This window comes from Gymnoscopelus microlampas, assembly GCF_963454915.1.
Source record: "Gymnoscopelus microlampas genome assembly, chromosome: 7".
Lineage (NCBI taxonomy): Eukaryota > Metazoa > Chordata > Actinopteri > Myctophiformes > Myctophidae > Gymnoscopelus > Gymnoscopelus microlampas.
This window is the reverse complement of record NC_139944.1, coordinates 9,249,882-9,269,257: the sequence shown is the minus strand read 5'-3', so window position 1 is coordinate 9,269,257 and position 19,376 is coordinate 9,249,882. Positions and strand designations below refer to the sequence as shown.

General features: G+C 40.7%; 1 protein-coding gene and 2 long non-coding RNA genes across 3 annotated transcripts in view; 1 reads left to right on the top strand and 2 right to left on the bottom strand.

Annotated features, from left to right (window-relative positions):
• The window catches only part of LOC311049671, a 331,395-nt gene that overhangs the window by 84,612 nt on the left and 227,407 nt on the right, over positions 1 to 19,376 (top strand). The gene's annotated exons all lie outside the window — the stretch shown is intronic.
• The window catches only part of LOC311049673, a 388,479-nt gene that overhangs the window by 307,306 nt on the left and 61,797 nt on the right, over positions 1 to 19,376 (bottom strand). The gene's annotated exons all lie outside the window — the stretch shown is intronic.
• On the bottom strand, positions 14,970 to 18,329 carry cav4a (caveolin 4a). The gene is made up of 3 exons (XM_084063427.1): positions 18,002 to 18,329; positions 16,246 to 16,433; positions 14,970 to 15,619 (listed from the first exon to the last, which is right to left on the bottom strand). The coding sequence occupies exons 1-3, from the start codon at positions 18,227 to 18,229 to the stop codon at positions 15,469 to 15,471; spliced, it is 567 nt and encodes a 188-aa protein (XP_083919553.1). The 5' UTR covers positions 18,230 to 18,329; the 3' UTR covers positions 14,970 to 15,468.

The following is a 19,376-nucleotide window of genomic DNA, read 5'->3' as shown; positions in this document are numbered from 1 at the left end:
GGTTTTCAAATTGCTCCACATTTTGACCAGTGAAAAACCTTGGGATCGACCGGTCAATCTTAAACACATGGTTGTCCTCCCATACACTTCTAGATTAACTGGCTGTTGGTCGCACATTGCAGGGCACTAGGCCTGATACGCTTTAAAGAATCATGTTGGAGATGTTCTTATACTGACTGGCAGTTCACATCACATGTTTACAGTAAAAGTGTGGGTTACATTCTTTCTTGGGCAAGCTCTCAAGATAGCAGTTACAGGAACAGTTAGAATAGGAAGAGAGAATAGAAAAGAAAAGAACACAGAACAGGTCAATAACAGGAAGGCAACCCTGATGTCAGGGTGCGAGTGTTATTTTGTTTTGATTACATAGGACAGTAGGGAGACAGGAACTGAGGGGTGAACAAGTGACATTCCAATTCTATCAGGTCAACTACCCGTCAAATGAACACTCTTAATACCCTCCCGACACCATCATTGATTTCTCAGTCTGCAGATGAGTACATTTCTGTGGTGTGTTGTTTATCCATTTTGCAATCAATCTAATAAATCAAAGCTGTCTTTCGTGTCCCCATAAACATGTTAGCCCTGGGGCCTGTATCCAAGAGGCAACTCGTCTCTATTCAGAGTCTAGTTTGACTAGTTCTGGGCAGTTAAAAAACAGCCAGCAGCAGCACGCAGGGGTGGAATTTTGATTATAATGGTGGGGGTGTCTTCCCCCCACCATTATAACCCCACCAGACAAAAATATCATTTTCCTCAAAAAATGACTTAGGCCATTAGTTTAGCAAGGTGACGATATGGAAGAAGGCTGTGAGGTGGGATGGGGTGATGGGGGGGCGACATATGGAAGTATGCGGGACATGGGAAGCCTAGCCCCTATGGGGCGAGGCTCCCCCCTACTGGGCGGCGCTTCTTTAGCTCTACATTTGAAGAGTTGGGAACGGTGGGCATTGTCACATAATTAATACAGCCCAAATGCCCCATGTCAACACCGGCCTCAGTGGCTTGCCTCGTTAAGCATTATACTCCCATCCCACATCTTGTGGGATTCTGGGATCGACTCCCGCTTGTGATACTACTTTTTCAAACAACGGCGGACTACTTTTTTTCGGCGATAAAGTATAGTTTTGGACCGCGACAGAGAAGCAAACTTGAGCCACGAGAGGCACCACCGAGCGGGCTAAAGCGCGCGAGTTGCCGCGCCGAACGTTACGAAGTTTGCTTGTGCCTACTTACGCCCCTTCCGAGTTATGTACCGATAGGCAGAGAATCGTAAATCATGTTGTGGGGAGAGCGTTTGCCCCAACTGCCACTCAAAATGACTACTGGCCAATCACAGCGCGTCCTTGCCGGGACTTCCCCAACTCTCAACTCCAGTCATCAACTCCAGTGCATTCACATACTGTAGCTCGCATGGGGGGGTGGGCAGTTCAGTCCTGTTTATTGACAATAAAAAATGTGTTGGATACCCCTAATAGTGGAACTAAAGAATCTACCATCCCCTTACCAGCCCTTACCATCATTTAAAACATAAATGGACACATCTATTGCCACTTGCGATGTCAAGACATGATTGGCAACAAAATGTTTCTTTATTTTTATTTTTATTAAGAAATGTAGACCACAGACATGCAGATAATGTGCCAATGTCACTCAGTTTACACGTATATTTTCACATAATTCCTTCGGCAGAACTCGTGTTATGGGAACATGTGGTACACTCCCAGAGCTAAATGTGTCTGTGCAAATCAAAGTGCGTAGATGCAATATGTTGTGGTGTGGATGACTGGATGTGTGTGCGTGCGTGCAAATAAAGTGACGCCGCATTTCCTTCCTTCGGGGGCATGCCATCCCTTCACACTGTTAATGCGAGGATGAACCGCAAATTAATTCCCTCCATTCTACCCATAGTGACTACACATCATTATCTATAAGCCAACTTGATCCTATAATTAAACAGCATTCCTTTTAATGCTGCCATGCACTTCATTAACCAATCACTCATCATCATGTCTGTTTTGACTCAAGTTTATTTATCCATTGTTCCATTTAACCTTACAGTATAACCCAACTATGCATGGAATCTGCTAGATGTTTCAACATAGAATACCTGTTCGCTATCGTAATCAAGACTTTCTCTCCACAGCTGCATATTGTTTGTACGGGGAACCACATCCCCTGCAAGAAGAGGAGTGTAAAGGACTGGCCCAATAAGCGGCTGGAAACAGCACGGAGTCAGGTGTAAATTGCAACCAAAGTGCTTTTATTCATCCAAAGTGTACAGGTTAAGGGCATCAGCAGCAGAAGGTGGCATGGTGGTTGGCAGCTCCACCATGTCCTTGTCCTAAAACTAAAACTGAGTGTGTTTGTTTCTGGCAGCCTTTTATACTCGGCTGAGCCAATCAGTGTGGGTTCAACCATGTTGCAGGTTACTTCAAACATGCAACAAATCTAAACCACACATTCCATTAAAACATCTGAATCAATAACCCTGGCAAAAACATATAACTTAAGCACCCTATGGCAAAACAAACATCACATTATTAGCAGCTTCCAATATACAACACAAAACCCCCCCTCTCTCTTCTACTGTGGTCCAGTCCACCCATATATGGTGCTCGGGCACCCTGGGGACTCTTTTGCCCGAACACCCTGGAACAGACAGACATAAGCAGTATTAAAATCACAATCCAACATATTGCCCAATTATATTGCACTAAAACATATTGCACATTCCTCTTATGATTCAATATCCTTGTGCAAATATACTGTGCAAAAGAGTAAAGTGCAAATTAGTGTCAATTATAAGTAACGGAGGACCTCTTCGTTACAGAGAGGATCAACATCCCCTCAGCACGGAGGGCTGCATACTAATACCAGTGGAGAATGTTGAGTTGTGGTGTAGGGTGAACCAAGCAGACCCACTCATGTGTGGGTCTCGGGAGATCCTGCTTTCGTGAAGGATCAGATGGAATGGGGAAAGGCTTTTTCAATTGTTTGGGGTACAGTGCCTGCCATCAAGGCTGCCCATTGTTTGTTTGTTTATTTGGATCCCCATTTGGATCCCCATTAGCTACTACTACCTATCTTCCTGTGGTCCACACAGAAAGAAATTACATTACATAACATGAAAACATTGTACATGACAGTATCAAAAACAGTTAAATACTTAAAATACAACCAAAATGGTAAAAAACAAACAAACATAAAACTATAATAACCTTGTTGCTGACAAGAGCATCTAACTGTGTCCCTCAGGGCTCTATGCTAGTGTCCTTTCTGATATTGTGGGGAAAGCTGGCATTATTGTGAGCTTGTCCATCTGCTATTTTTCAGCTTAAGTTGTACATTATTTCCAACCTGTATTTTTTGGTGGCTCACCATCCTGCTGCATGGACGTCTTCACATCACTTCTGCGCCAGATCCAGTGTTGGGCAGTTTAGCCTAACACTAACTACATTAGGAAAGTAATGGGGGGGGGGGGGGGGGGCACCAACCTCTTTAAAGATTTGTGGTACATCAACGTAAGTATATTGCAGGTGTCTATTGCAAGTGGATATGATGAAGTAGATGGAACCAAATAATGTTTCAAATAAGGAGGCCAACTCAAAGAATGAAAATCACTTTTAAAAACTTTTATTTTAAATAATTCTATCATTGGCTTGAGTTTTCAGCAATTTTGAAAAACCAATGGTTCATGAGAACATGTCCCTACACAGTCCTGGGTTTGACACATGTGCAACCAACTGCCACCAGTTCAAGTGCAGGTACAAGGTGATGTCTTTTCCCATCCTCACACGGTTCCTTTTTAAGAACCACCCTGCTTTGTTTTATGAGTGCAGAGTTGTAGCCTGTATTGTGGTGCTGTGCGTTCTCCTCATGGGACACGATGATGCATCCTTCACACAGGCACTGGACCACAGCCAACGTCCGTGGGAAGCGGTCTTCTCTGGTTTCACGGCTGTAAGGCAACCAGACAATTCAGTCATGACTCATCAATGTTCAACATGCAGACATAGCCTATATGGAATGATCAGCTTAAAGGGATAGTTCACCCAAAAATGTACTTATTTTCTATCAATTACACACCCCATGAAGCCTTGAATTCATGGAGATTTTTTAGTTTTTGTCGCACTCCTAAGCCAATAAGTTGATGACCGGTGGAAAGATGCTTATGTCTCCGGTAGGAGACTCAAAGTGTCGCCGGTCATCAACTTATTGGCTGAGGAATGCGACAAAACTAAAATAATCTCCATGAATTCAAGTCGGGCTGTAATTGATAGAAAATAAGTATTTTTTGTGTTAACTATTGTATATATGTATACTATCTCAATGGTCAAGTTTCCTTAAAACTATTTGGCAGGAGCACTTGTTCAATGTCATTTTGCACATACTGTACTATTACACTAGCATCCCACTCGCAAAATACATTATTTGGACCTTAACCACTTAAGCCCCATATGGTTGAGTCCCTCAGGGATCTATGCTAGTTTCTTTTTAGTTTTCTGTTATTGTGGGGAAAAGCTTATCGACCTGCTATTCTCAGCGAAAGCTTTCCCCACAATATACGGTTTAAAGTGTTTAAACTCCATTCTAGAACACATCTTCTCTACTTATTTTATTAGCCTCAAGTGGCTCAGAGTGTAGGAGAGGATCATGTCATCACATAATGTGTGTATGGTCCACAGGATAGTAAACAAAGTGCTACTCAGTCAGTTGTGTTTCTAAGGTTAGCGACGTCGTACACAGCTATTCTACCAGAGGCAGCGCCATAGACTTTATTTATACCATGCAGAAGCCTGAGGTCGATTCACTCCATTGTTTACGTCAAGTTCTCCATAAAAAGCTTGTTGAAAAGCAGCTGGAGTGCTGGACCATAACCATTATAACCATAATTGTGTTGAGTCGTAGCAGGTCACATACAGAATACCGTATCCCTGTTGTTTCTTGTTATTTTAGTGGTCTAGAACAATGGAAATATATGAATACATGTATTATTAATTATCTTTCTGTGTGTCTCTGCTAACTCCCCCCTTTTTGTGTTTTATCCTTATATATACAAACATATTTTCATGTATTCACATTTTAATCAATCAATCAATCAATCAAAAATAAACATGAAAACAAGTGGGACGCAGCTTACATGTATCTCCAGGGTGAGAGGGAGCGGGTGCTGATGTCCTCAGGTAGTTTTCCATAGAGGTTGATGGGACAGGTTTTGGGAGCGTCAGGCTCAGTATGAACCTCTGGTTCAGACGGCTGTAGGTAGTGGCGTCTAAGCTTCCTTTCAGCTCTCTCCTCCAGCTTGTCTTCATCAAAGCATGGCAACGTGGACATCAACATGGGGACACAAAGCAGTCCCAATAGCAGAACCTGTAAAAGGAAGAACGCAAGACACAGACTCACTGTAAATTGATAGAATTATCTAAAATACAAGTTTTCAAGTGTTTTATCTTGTATAAAACTAAACGTTAAAGCTGGAATAATCATTCAAATGTCTTTTAGAGCTCAAGCCAATATCCCTCTCTCACTCACCTTTATGTTGTATGGTCCAAACATGTTCATCGTTATAATAAAATGCAAGTTTCCTGTGTGTGTGTGTGTGTGTGTGTGTGTTCTGTGTGTCTTTTATGCAAGTCCAACCCCATATCAGATTTGGGGAGTATAGTCAATTATAATCCAATCAATCTAAGCGAGAAAAGGTCACATTCAATGTGTTAAAGTTTTTTAAGGTCATTCCGCTTGACATCTTGCACAATATACAACATGGAATGGTGGTTACACCACCTTGATTATTCTATTCACTTTGATTTGACTGACATTATTAATGTATGGTCTGGGTGTGTGTCTTTTATGAACACACACGCCTGCCGTGTGTGCACGGCAGGCGTGTGTGTTCGTACAGAGGACAATATTTTATTGGAGGGGCATCCGAAAGTTAGACTTCAGTGGCAGATCTTCAAGCTCACAACACATCGCAGTGTCCTGCGATGAGAGCTTGTAGCAGTGGCGTAACGTAGTAACAGCGGGCACTGATGCAGCCTATTTAGGACGGCCCCCGATCCTCCAGTGCACGCTACCCACCCCCATCTCCCCCCGCCGTGGACGCTGGACGTGAACGTGATCTTCCACACACAACGGCACGCTGGCAAGCCATCTTACACACATAGATGGATTATCTACTTTAAAATATGTGCATATAATTTGTTCTTCAGAATAACAAACGATCAAAGGGTATTGCACGAAAATGACCCCTTCAGACTAACCCTTTCATAACGTGGCTCAGCTGACCTGTTGAGGCAATAAATCTAAATAGGCTACTCACAGGCTATACTGTAAGTGGTGGCGTCTGTGAGTCAGTGGTTGGGACACTGGGACAGCTTTGGGAAAGTTCATTAAGCATTTGTGGAGATCTTTTACAGCATAGATATTCAACTGGCGGCCCGCGGGCCACGTGGGGCCTCCGAGGAGCTTCCTTGTGGCCCCTGGCCATATTCAAAAAATATATATATATTTTTTTTTTTCATAATTATTATTTATGTAAATATATGTTCGTTTTTATGTTATCAAAGTTAAAACAGTACAAATTATTTATCCTTCATTAGTTCTTTGAAAGGCCATCTTTCATTGGAACTTAACTTATAACCTTAAATAGAACCGAATTAGACCGAATTAGACCCGAAAAAAGGTTGATTTATATTGGTCAAATAGAACCGAATTAGACCAAATTAGACCCGAATTAGACCCGAAAAATTTCGCGCACACGCGCAAATTGTGTGCGCACATGCGCGCGCGTGCATGTGCGCGCACTGTGTGGCCCCCAGCTCCAAATTATTTTACAGTTGTGGCCCCCTGCCTAATCTAGTTGAATACCCCTGTTTTACAGTCTCCTCATAGAGCTTTTCATAACGTTTAACGTACATGTGTCCATCTTTATGATTAACGTTGTGTTTCACCTGCATGCGACGTGACCTCGCAGCACGCGACGTGACATGCGACGTGACTCTTGACCACAAGCTGTGGTCAAGAGTCTAGACATCCGTGTGGATGTTTCAAATGCGTGTGCATTGTTGCTGATTTGTGGTAACACAACATGGCACCTTTACTCCATCTTTATACCACTTAAGCCCCATGAACGGGGACGTACTTGTACATCATGACTAGGGGATGTACTTGAATGATGAATTAACGTTTTTTAAGGTCAGACCGCTTGACATCTTTCACAATATACAACATGGAATGGTGGTTACACCACCTTGATTATTCTATTCACTTAGTTGATTTGACTGACATTATTTGTACAGACGCTCCATATGCTCAGCGGTGCATTCTAACCCCCTGGACTCCGCGGTGCTGGGCATGTAGCTACTGTACCACTGAGCCACCGGAGCGTTGGCCTCAAACACTCAGGTGTAGTGTCAATGAAAACAATGACACATTGCAATTGAAATATTATGCGGGGGTTGTGCCCTTTTCTATAGCTTAGATTGACTGGACTGATTGACATTTCATAACACAAACAATGACAACATTTCTCTGGCGGTTGTACCCTTTTCTAGCTTAAATAAGTGACCTTTCACAACTTTTCACAACCTTGTGAAAGAGTGACCTTTTACAAAAGAAACATGTCAACTGCTATGGCATGTTTCTTTTGTTTCAATTGGGTTGGGTGTTCCTCAGCAAATTCAAAGGAAAAACGTTTTGATTTGTTTGTTTGCCAATGGGTTCCCAGATTGGGTGTTCCTAAACACAGACAGACACATGCACGCACGCACGCACGCGCACACACACACACACACACACACACACACACACACACACACACACACACACACACACACACACACACACACACACACACACACACACACACACACACACACACACACACACACACACACACACACACACAATGATGTTTGGCAACATCATTGTGTTGCCAAAGATACAGTATGTGATGTGATGTCTACGGTTTGTCTTTTGTTTTGTGTGTTTTGTTCATGAAAAATGAAAGTGGAATAAAAAGAACATGTTTGTACCATACAAAATAAAGGTATAGTGAGAGAGAGATACATTGGCTTGAGCTCTAAAAGACATTTGAATGATTAAATTATTTTCCAGCATTCAGATTTCAGATTTGTATTGAAGATTGAGAGTCCCTGTACAGACGTACAGGGACTGCCTGCTTCACACTGTCACCCGTCTACACATGACATCTTATGTCATAGGTCCTTGTTAACCACTTTCAACCTGGTGTCCCTATTTTGGGGATGTCATTATAGAAAATATTCAAGCTTTTTTTGGTATAGCAAATCTACAATCTTGGCTATTTTTAATAGGGCTTCAGTGGTTAAATAAAATAAAATGACTTTTTATCTTAAAATGTTTTTTTGTTTTGCCAACATATCCGTCAAAACATGGTCAAAATCCTAGATGGTCATCTAGGATTGTCCAAAAAGGGATTTGGCAGATCTGGCATAGGTTGGGCTCAAGTGCACATTGTTACACTAAATTGTGCACAATAGCAACGAAGCCTACAGCTTGTTTTGTGAAAAACATTGTGTGTCTAAATAAATGCTACATTAAATGCCTAGATTGTATCATAATACTGTACACATCTAATTGAGTTGACAAGAATATATTCAAATGTAATTCATGAGCTTCGCCTGAGGTAAAACATCACATGAACCATTCTTATTTGAAGACATACATAATGACATTTCGCATTGACAATTAGATGCACTTTAGAATTATTTGTCTAAAAATGTAAGCTCATAAAAGAGATGAAATACATTATTGTCAAACCAATTAGAAATGTGAGCATAATTACATTTTATGTTGTGAAATACTAAAATCAAAGTACTTGTAGTAATGCAAAGTTGAAAAATGTGTTCTTTTAACAATACTGTACTTAACAGATAAATGAGTTATCACATCAATCACAATTCACTGCTTTTGTCTTTTTGGATTAGTTGTTGATTGTCTCATTGTTTATTTCAAACCAAGTATACTTTTGGTCATTAGGAGGTGTTAGTTTTAGTCAATGTATAACCTTTAAGGCTTATACACAAGTTTCACAATACTACTGTTTTACATTATAACCAGGAGAATGGTGAATACTGGATAAAATACATTGTGACAGAATAGAACACTATTCAGGCTTCTCTTTAAATGCAGGAATTAAATTATACAGGTACAGGGTAAAAATATATCAGACAGTATAAGAATTGTTACAATTGAATAGTTCAGATTATATTTCATGCCTTCTTCCATATAGACGTCATTCCTCACTGTCTCTCTCCCTTCACAGATCTGATCTGATCTGATCTGATGTAACAAGTATAAGGAACTGTGACACTGAGTTAAAGCGCCCTGATATATTAGTGTCAGATCAGTGAAGTGATGAATCATCTGGATTGGTGAAAGGGAGCAAAGTTTGGATATAGACGATAGCTTAAACTCATGATTTCTAAGAAACCATGTGATGTCAAAGAAAAACAAAATCATGACACACCCCTTAGATAATTTGGATGTCTAACCCTAAGGAGTATAGAGCATGAGGACACGCTCAAACAAATTATTCAGCCAAATCTCCCTATAAGACTCAATTGACTGAAGAAGAATTGTTGCAAACACAAACAAATAAACGAAATGACATGGTAAAAATAAATTGCTTTTGTAAAAGTACAAATGCAAAAACGTATAGAAAAATGTACTGAGAAGTAACATTTGTTGGCTAACCCTGATAGGGGAACTAAAGTATCTACAGTTATGGACCAGGGACGCAAGGGTTTATGAAGGACAGCGCGCACTACAAAAAATCGGGGTCATTGAAACAGTTGATGTCACAGAGAGGTGGTAACAGAGACACAATCCTTCTCCAGAGAGAGTCATATTGAACACTAGTTATTTATTACATCTTCAAATTGTAACTAAATAGTATATTACAGATCTACAAGCTTACAATGTATCGCATCACATGTTGATAGCTTGTAGATCTGTTTTCTTTTTCTTTTTAGAGTATAAATTATAGGCTCTTGCATCTTGGTCAAAATAAATCGTTTTCATTGTATCTTCGTTATACTATAACGTTACTGGGGAAAGTAATAGTATTACAGTAATATATTACTTAGTAAATAGTTACTGCCCAACACTGCTGGGGACAGACCTGTTGTGCTGTGGATTTCTATTATTACACCCATGTGATAATTGCATCAACTGGATGAGTCAAAATGACTTCAACAATATTTAACAATATTGTCTATGAATTGAATACCAAGGCCCTCATTGGAAACAAGTCCGCAAGGACTTTTATGAACGGACCTGTTAGACAAAGTATTTTAAATGTAAATGTGTTGTTTTACATTTTTTGCCTAATAAAATATTCAATCAATAATATGCTGTGATATACTGTACATGCATGTTGTTTTTCTTGTTTGCCATGACAGTATGGACTAAAACACATCATCATTGGCCTTCTAGATGTATTATAGTCTTAAAAATAATCCGTAAAATATACACTAGACAGAAAACGGTGCTTTGGAATATTCATTTATTGAGAGGATGCATTATGGGTATCTTTAAAGTAATGGTGCCAGTACCAGTGTTACATAGGATAAACCAGAAATCCACTGAACATGTTGTGGTTGTTTGAATCGTCATAGAGCTTGCTCCCACCAGGTAAACGCATGTAAACTATGTCCCCCTCCTCCAGCTCTACGATGATTCCATTAGATACGTATTCAAACCAACCACCCTTATTATTGTATCCTCTGCTGTAAAGGAGTTGCTGCTGATTTTTATACATGAGGATCTGCAACACATCTGACGTTTGAGCGTGACCTGCAGTAAATCTGAAGTAGTAGACTCCTTTCAACGGTGTTGTAAAGACACCTGTAAGAAAACACACGCATGCACGCACACACACACGCACACCCATGCACACACACGCACACACACACACACACACACACACACACACACACACACACACACACACACACACACACACACACACACACACACATACACGTGCGTATACGTACACGCAAACAAACACTTTTAAAAACACAGTTGAAGATTTATTTAGATTACTGTAATCTAATTGTAATGTCTAATAGCATGATAGATACATTGTAAAATGTGTTGGTTCGAGCGAATTGATTCTCATCATAAAGTCATTGACATGACTTTATGATCCACCTACCTGTGGCTGGACTGTATGCCTCGCCAATGTTAGTGAAGACTTTGGTGTAGACCAGAGTGTTATCAGTACCAAATGGTCCAACAACCCCAGAATGACTCAAACCAACAGAAAAGGCCACCTTTGGTTTATCTGTCAACACAGAGCATTATCAAATGGTTTATAGTATAACATTATATAATATGTTATTGATCCAGTTGTCTTGCAGTATAGCAGAATACATCCAACTGTCAGCTTGAACAAGACAAAGTAGTAAAACTAAACAGTCACTACTCAATCTAGCAGTAGCAGTAATATTATTATTGAGCTTGGTGTTCAAAATACTGTAAGATGATAGATCTTAGTTCACTAAGAGTGAGATACAGGAGGGTGCTGGAGCATTCAAAGCTGCATTCAGTAGGAGGTGTTTGATTGTATGGTGTTCTCAGGTGTTTGATTGAATGTTTAAATGAAACAGGGTGCCAGTATAATGTTGCTGAATGTTGCACTGGGTGGCCATGGCTGAATTGGTAGAGAGGCTGTCTGGGAAACATTAAAACCCTGGTTTGTCTCCTTGCCCGGGCTATGTGTATCTGTTTTTTCTTAGTTGACATTAAAGGAGGACCAGTACATTACAATAGTCCAATCAACCAGGTCAAGGTCAGGTGGTGCTTTTGTTCATCTAATTGGTTGACCCCTCATCAGTGATATTTAGTGGAAGAAGGTACAGTCACTACTTTGGTTCAGATCAGCTAAATGTAACATTGTATGTGTGTGTGTCAGTACTATATATTAGTTTTCTGTGTGTCTGAGGACAATCATTGTAACAGCATGGATTAGATGTTTGCTATGTCTACTAAACATGAAAGGTACCTGTATTCTGTCTCTTCATTTCCACCACTTGTTCCTCACTGTTAGTCAGCTTCGTTTCTACGGTGGACAGCTGAGTACGGTGGGCTGGAATCAACACAGTGTTATTATTAAATCAATCACAAATACCCATGCAGTTTCATTTGAGTGGGTAAGCTTTACCATAATGGACTTTATGAAACAAATACAGTAAATTATTGTCAAAACAGTGTCTATTCTCTGAGCTGAAGTTGTGTTTAATTATGAAACATTTGAAACACATTTCAGCCTGTACTTTAAGGTCCATTTTTAAATCACGTTATGCACCACAAATATGCAGCTTCTTAACCATCCTAATTAACACCAAATCGGGTTCTTTTTCAACACTACTCTCCTAGCTGAATTCACTGAACATCCTGCTGTGCAAATTACCTTCATGTTCTTTCTTCAAGTCCTCCACCAATGTCTCGCTGGAACTCAATTTGGCAGCCATTTCTGAAACATATCAGAGAAAATTATATTAGACTATGAAATATTTTAAACACATTTCAGCCTGTACTTCTTCAAGCTCCATTTTAAATGATGTTTATCACAACAAAACATGCAGCCTCTCTTAACCATCCTAACCTGCAGCATGCACCCGAAGATCAGTCACTAAATTCCTCTGCTCCTTGGCTTCTTCCTCGCTGGCTGCTACCCTGGCCTCCGTGTTCCTCAGCTTCTCCCTCTGTTCTGCCACGGTGGCCCCCAAGATATGCACCATGTCTCTTTGCTCTAACACCATGCCTCTAAGAAACTTTAACTCTGCCCAGAGGTCAGACAGGGAGGTGGTGCCTGGTTCAACCTTGCTCTCTCTCTCGTTGACCCATTCATTCTGTTCCTGAGCCTCAGCCTCAGATAGAGAGAACAGTAAAACAATCAAAGCCCAACAACCCCTCATTCTGAAACGGACTCACAGGGACATTCTGCAACCACCTTATATACTCACCCACCTTGGAAACAAAACTTGACACGTCAAACTTACCACGTATCCAGTGGAAAGTTACTGTTCAAGCTGGACACTACAGTAAACAAAGTCAAGGACCATCTGAGAGCCCCAGCATGTGGTGCATGATAAGAGCAAGGTCGGATGTCCTGGCTCTGAAAAATGTGAGATTCTGTATCATAAAGACAGTTGGCAGCCTCAAATAAAGGCTGTTATCAATATGAGTCTCTGCTTCCTGTGACCTCTTTACACAGTGACACACCCCTTTACCCTCTCCTCAACAAATCTGTAATGAATTGGTCAGTATGAGGAACTGTGGTACTGATTTAAAAAAGGGACATCTTAGACAGGGGCGTCAATTGGGTATGGCAAGGTAGGGCAGGTGCCATACCTTGGCAAAAGATATTAAAAAAAAATCATTAGTAGTAGCCTAATGCAGGTGTAAGACCATTGTGTTTGTATTATGTTATATGTATAATGCATTGTTTTCTATGCATTTCGGCCGCGCTGACCAGGATACTTGTCCCTTATTTCAATCTCTGGGAGTTGGCAACCCTAACCTTGCCATACCTTAGCTTTTGCTGAACTGACGCCACTGATCTTAGACCCACTGTTCTAGAGCACACATGGGCAACATAAGGCCTAGGGGCCGGACCCGACCCTTTGACCATCTCAATGCGGCCCGCCAAGCCCTCAAGGAAAACAAAATGACCCCCCCAAAAAACATCTACATCCTAAAAGGCTTCCATTTGTTAATGGATTCAGGACAAATTAATTTAACTCGACTCCAATTAATAGTAATTAATATTTACCATTTGAGCACATACCTGCATTCTTGCATCCATATGTACTCAAATGTTTTATGTTTATAATGTAACAGTGAAAAAGTCTGCCTTGAGTCCATATTTATAACATAAATTCATTGTAACCTCGTGCAGAGTACAGAGCGATTCAATACACTGCAGCTGTAAAAAGAATAAAAAAGAAAAGATCATCATTTTGTAACTGAAAATTGTTGTTGTGAAAGCAAGGACCTTATTGTAAAGATAGTCCGGCATGTCTGCCAAATTAATGCAGTTTTAACACAATTAAGCACTATGTGTTTCAAGTTTCAATTCAATTGTACAAGGTGTGGCCCCTTACTCACTTTATCGAAGTCAGAATGGCCCTCTGGAAATAAGTGCTGCCCCTCCCTGTTCTAGAGCCTGACCCTAAATTTAAGCAGATTTTTGTCTGGGTCTTCAAATTGCTCCACAATTGACCAATGAAAAACCTTGGGATCGACTGACGGCATTGTACGACGATGGAGTATAAATCAGGCCTTATTTATTCAGATCCCAACATTGCTCCATAATAGCCCGCGTCAGGTGAAAACATCCTTTTTCTCTGAAAGCACAACCAACCTCTCACCTTTTCTGCATGCCTTTGGGATCATTTATGAGCAACCCCTCTGCCTTCCACAAACCATTAACTACAGTGAATAGAATAATGAATCAAAATATGTGTGTTCCACTTACTCATTTCAAACAGACAGAGTGCTTTCCATCAGTCAAAACACACTGATCTTTTGAATAGATGCATACCAGCAGAATTTCCTCAGCGTTTGAAGCCAGTGATTTGTGTAAGTGAAGTATGAATGCAATGCTTCATAATTATTTCCAAATTCAATGCTTGAAATTTCATAATATGGAACGCAAATATTAGGACACAAACTATAATATAGCACAGTCAAATTATAAACAAAATACCCGATAAATATGAATATGAAATTGTATCGCATAAAAAGCACTAAATGTTCCTGCAATTGTCCCTCACACTTTGATCACCTACAAGGCTTAACTGCTAACATCAATGCAAGTTGTCTTCAGTTAACAGATGTAATCACACTGATCTCTGTGAACATGGAAAGGCCCCAGAGACATTGTTACCATGTATGAATGTAGGCTATGTATGTATCGAATGTAACCTTTATTTTACCAGAAAAATCACATTGAGGTTCGAGACCTTTTACAAGTGTGACCTGGCCAAGACTAGGCCTAAGCAGTATAAAAACATCAGACAAGAACAAAACGATAAAATAAAAACAACTAACAGTTGATTCTGAATGTTTTAAAAACACAATAACTTTTGATATTATGTAGGGCAATGGATAACACCATCTTTTGTTTCTATATCAAGTCAGAGACAAAGCTAGTTATTGATCATTTGAAAATAATGCAAAGCCTTTTATGATTTAAAAAAGGGCCTTTTTTGAGCTTTAGGGCTTTCACATAGCTCTATAGAAAACCTTTGATCACACAAACATAACATTGAACGTCAATAACAATAACAAAACATAAATCAACCCAAATCTCAGTCCATGAGGCAGCAGTGTACTTATGGGCACATCGGTTAGGAACCAGTGACTTAATCCCATCCTTCATAATGTCCCTCACGTGTGAAAAGAAAGGTGTCATTCCCTCGCCAGGTGAACGCTGAAACCGCCGCAGCACCTGCTAGCACTGGTGAAGAAGGGCTGCACGATAATGCCCATTACAATGCTCCACAGACTCTGTAACCAACGGGTACCCACCAGGAGGCACTGGACACACGGGCTGAGCAACCTGTTAACAGGGGCAAATGGAGAAAAGCATTCAGAGGAAAAGAAAGCACTGAACGATGTTAAAACATTGTAGACAGTATTTGATGAACTAATCTACGCTTGGATGGGTGTGGGTGATTTAAGCACCTGGTCTGTGTCAAAATAAATGGACTCTGGGCTAGGTGTGACTACAAAGGGGATCAATTAAATGCCTGCCTGCCTGTCTATGCATCTAGTTATTTTAATTAATATTAATATTAATATTAATATTAATAAACATTATTTATATAGCACCCTTTCAAACAAAGTTACAAAGTGCTTAAAACAACTAAATAACAAACATAAATCATAATGAATTGAGAAAAGAATATAGGATGACTAGACAGCAACACACAATAACAGTATTAGTGAGAATAGATGCATCAATTTCTGCCGTTAGGCCCAATATAAAATATAACCCGATATAAAAGTGGGTTTTTAATTTAGATTTAAAAATGGTTATGGAGCTAGCAAGCCTGAGGTCCAATGCTAAGCTGTTCTAGAGTCTGATGGCAGAGGCCCGGTCACCCTTGGTCACCAGCCTAGACTTAAGAACAACAGTGAATGACACCATGGAGTGTGGTGACACATGAATTGGCCTCCACGCACCAAATGTGGAGGCAGCTGAGAATGCCAAACAGGAGGCCAGAGAGGATGGACATCGGAATGGCCAGCAGCACTGTCGCTATCCTGTAGATCCACACCCTGGACACCTCAAACAGAGCGTTGCTCCAGATCCACACCCTGTCCCCACTGCGTACCGACACAGGCTCTGCTATCACATCCTCAAAGGTCACCTGCATAGTTACATGGAGGAGAGAGACACGCAACTGTCACACATGGACGGAGGGGATGGTGTTACCATCGTAATCTGTAATGTGGCTTTAAGGTCCCATAAGTGATTGTTGTTTGTTAAAATAAGTGTAATAGCTCTATATTCTGTATTCTGTAGTAAACATTGCTGTGGAGTGTTTGTTCAGTAGCAGGGGTCTCCCCGTCTCTCCAGCTCTTAAGTAAACAGAAAATACATTTCAGGTCGGGATACCAATATTATCTAATCAAGAGACCTCATACAGGATGAGGATACAGGATAAACAAGATAAATTGGAAGTGTGATGACACAAAGAAATGAGTGGACAAAATTGGAACTGCACTATGAAATTGAAGCTGATAAATGGGTATTCTGTCCTGATTGGCTGAAATTGGCAACACATGGGTATTCTGTCCTGATTGGCTGAAATTGGCAACCCACCTGAAAATGTATTTTCTATTTATTTAAGAGCTGGAGAGACGGGGAGATCCCTGTGAGTGAACAGACACTCTATAGCAATGATTACTATCAGAATATTGAAAAAAAAATATATATTTTAACCTAAAAATATATTTCATGATGTTACACAGTTCTGCCTACAGGTGTTCTCAACCTTATGTCCACTGAATGGTGGACATCAGATAGCCTTTTGTTTTAACCACTGGCATCCCTATTTTGGTTGAATTTTGAGCATTTGAAAAAAAAAAAAAAAAAAGCAAAAATAGTTTAACTATTTGTCGTACAACGTGTTATTTAGGGCTTAAAGGGATATTTCACTTTCAATAATGTTTGGGGTCGTTTTAACGTCTACTCTGGCTTTTGTGAGCACCCCTAACAGTTTTTAAGTTGCTTGATTCAGCATTTAGATATTTGATATTCATTTTATCAGACACGCCCCTTCCTACACAAACCCATTGTAACTTCAAACTCTATTTTAGCCATGATATATTCATGGTTATATCGTTGTTTAGTTTTTCTATAGATTTTTTTTTTTATTTTCCCAAAAATGATCAAAAATACATGACAAAGGCCCGGCGTTTGAGTCCCGTTTCCAACGATCTTTGCTGTCTCTCCCCATCTCTCTCCCTGTTTCCTGTCTGTCTCTACTGTAATCTATAAATAAAGTCCAAAAAGACCCCAAAAATATCGTAAAAAATAAATAAAACATGACAAAAAATGTTGGAAAAACACAGCCCGCTCACGCATTAGAAGGACAATATCAGTCACCAGAACCAAGGACGGGTGTTTTCAATGAATCTAACATGGTTAAAATGGAGTTTGATTTTACAATGGGTTTGCATGAGAAGGGGGCGTGTCTGTTTAAATGAATATCCAATATCTAAATACCGAATCAAGCAACTTAAGAACTGTCTGGGGTGCTCACAAAAGCCAGAGTATAGACTTTACAATTACCCCAAACATGTTTGAAAGTGAAATACCCCTTTAATGCTGTTTTTTGCCTTAGTTATCAGATAGTTTTACTAGGAAGTTCAAATCCATGCGACTATACCAAGGTCCAAGTTACATCCATGGCCCATAACGGACCAAAAATACCTTGAGGCTGTCATTGATTCCACGGGGGTCTCTGTTATTAAGCAGAGGCTTGGTGTCGCTGATCTCCACCAAAGTAGACGTATGGATGTTCTCCTCTTCATCCAGGACGGGAGAGGCCTTCCAGAGGGCCACGGGCTCCTCCTGCTCATCAGAGTCTTCCAGCTCATCGGAGTCCCCCAGGTCAATCTCCACCTCCTCGGAATCTTCCCCTTTCATCATGGTGTCCATTCAAACATGAGAGGAAAAGCCAAACAACGGGTGACAAGCGGGTGTGTCTCGCTCCGATTCATGTACTGTACTGTGTAAGCTACATGCTCAGATCGTGGGGCTGACCAGCCCCCCCCCCCCCCCCTGGCTGGCATTGCAGAGGGGTTTATATTGGGACCGTGACAGTGGCCTGGATGGCATTTGCAGATGGTCTTTCTCTTTAATGTGTGGATCACTTCCCCCTGTGCCTAGGGAGAGCCGCCTATGTAGCAGGATATAAATACCAGGGAGAGAGGGGAGCTTCCCTCTGGACACTGATACTCTCTGTTGGTAACGCAGACACAACACAAACTACACACTTTTGCTTTTCATATACCAGACACAGTGTCAGGATCTGTCTCCCTGTATCTTATTCTGTCCTATCGTTCCTATTGCTTCCTGTTCTCCATGTACTTTTATGTAGTGATGTCCTAGGGTTTCCTGTTTTGCCTATAGTTCTTGTCTCACCTAGGCTACCCTTTGATTAGTTATGTTCTCCACCTGTGTCCTGTTGTGCCCCAGCCATCCCTGTGCTGATTTGTCTTGTGTTCGCCTGTGTCCAGTTAACCCTGTGTGTGTATATATAGACCCACAGTTCCTTATTTTCCCTGTTAGATTATATATTTTGTGATGTTGTTCTGTCCAGTTCTGTTCACCTATCTGTTTAATACATCTTTGTGCACTTGACCTGCTCTGCTCCTGCTTATCTGTTCTGCATCTGGGTCCTACACTCCTGCCTCGCACCGTGACACACAGCTTAAGGACAATGACATGAGAACCTGCATACATGCAGCACACAAGTAAAATAAGATAATCAAACCAATAAATAAAGAGATTAATGTCTCCGCCAGGCCGAAGGCATGGTGGAGAGTATGTTTTCACTTTGTCCGTCCGTGTGTGTCCGTCCGTCTGTGAACACCTAACATTGGTCAAGCTTCACGTGACATCACAATATGTAATATAAATAGGTAAGACAGAATTAATCAGGAACAGTTTTACCACCTCGCCTGGCGGAGACCTGTGCTCCGAGGAGCACATTTTCTAGTGTTTAATGATTTCATATTGATAATAGAGGCTGAGGCTCTATGCTTTTCTTAAGCAAATTCACAAGTGGTACGTTAGGCAGACT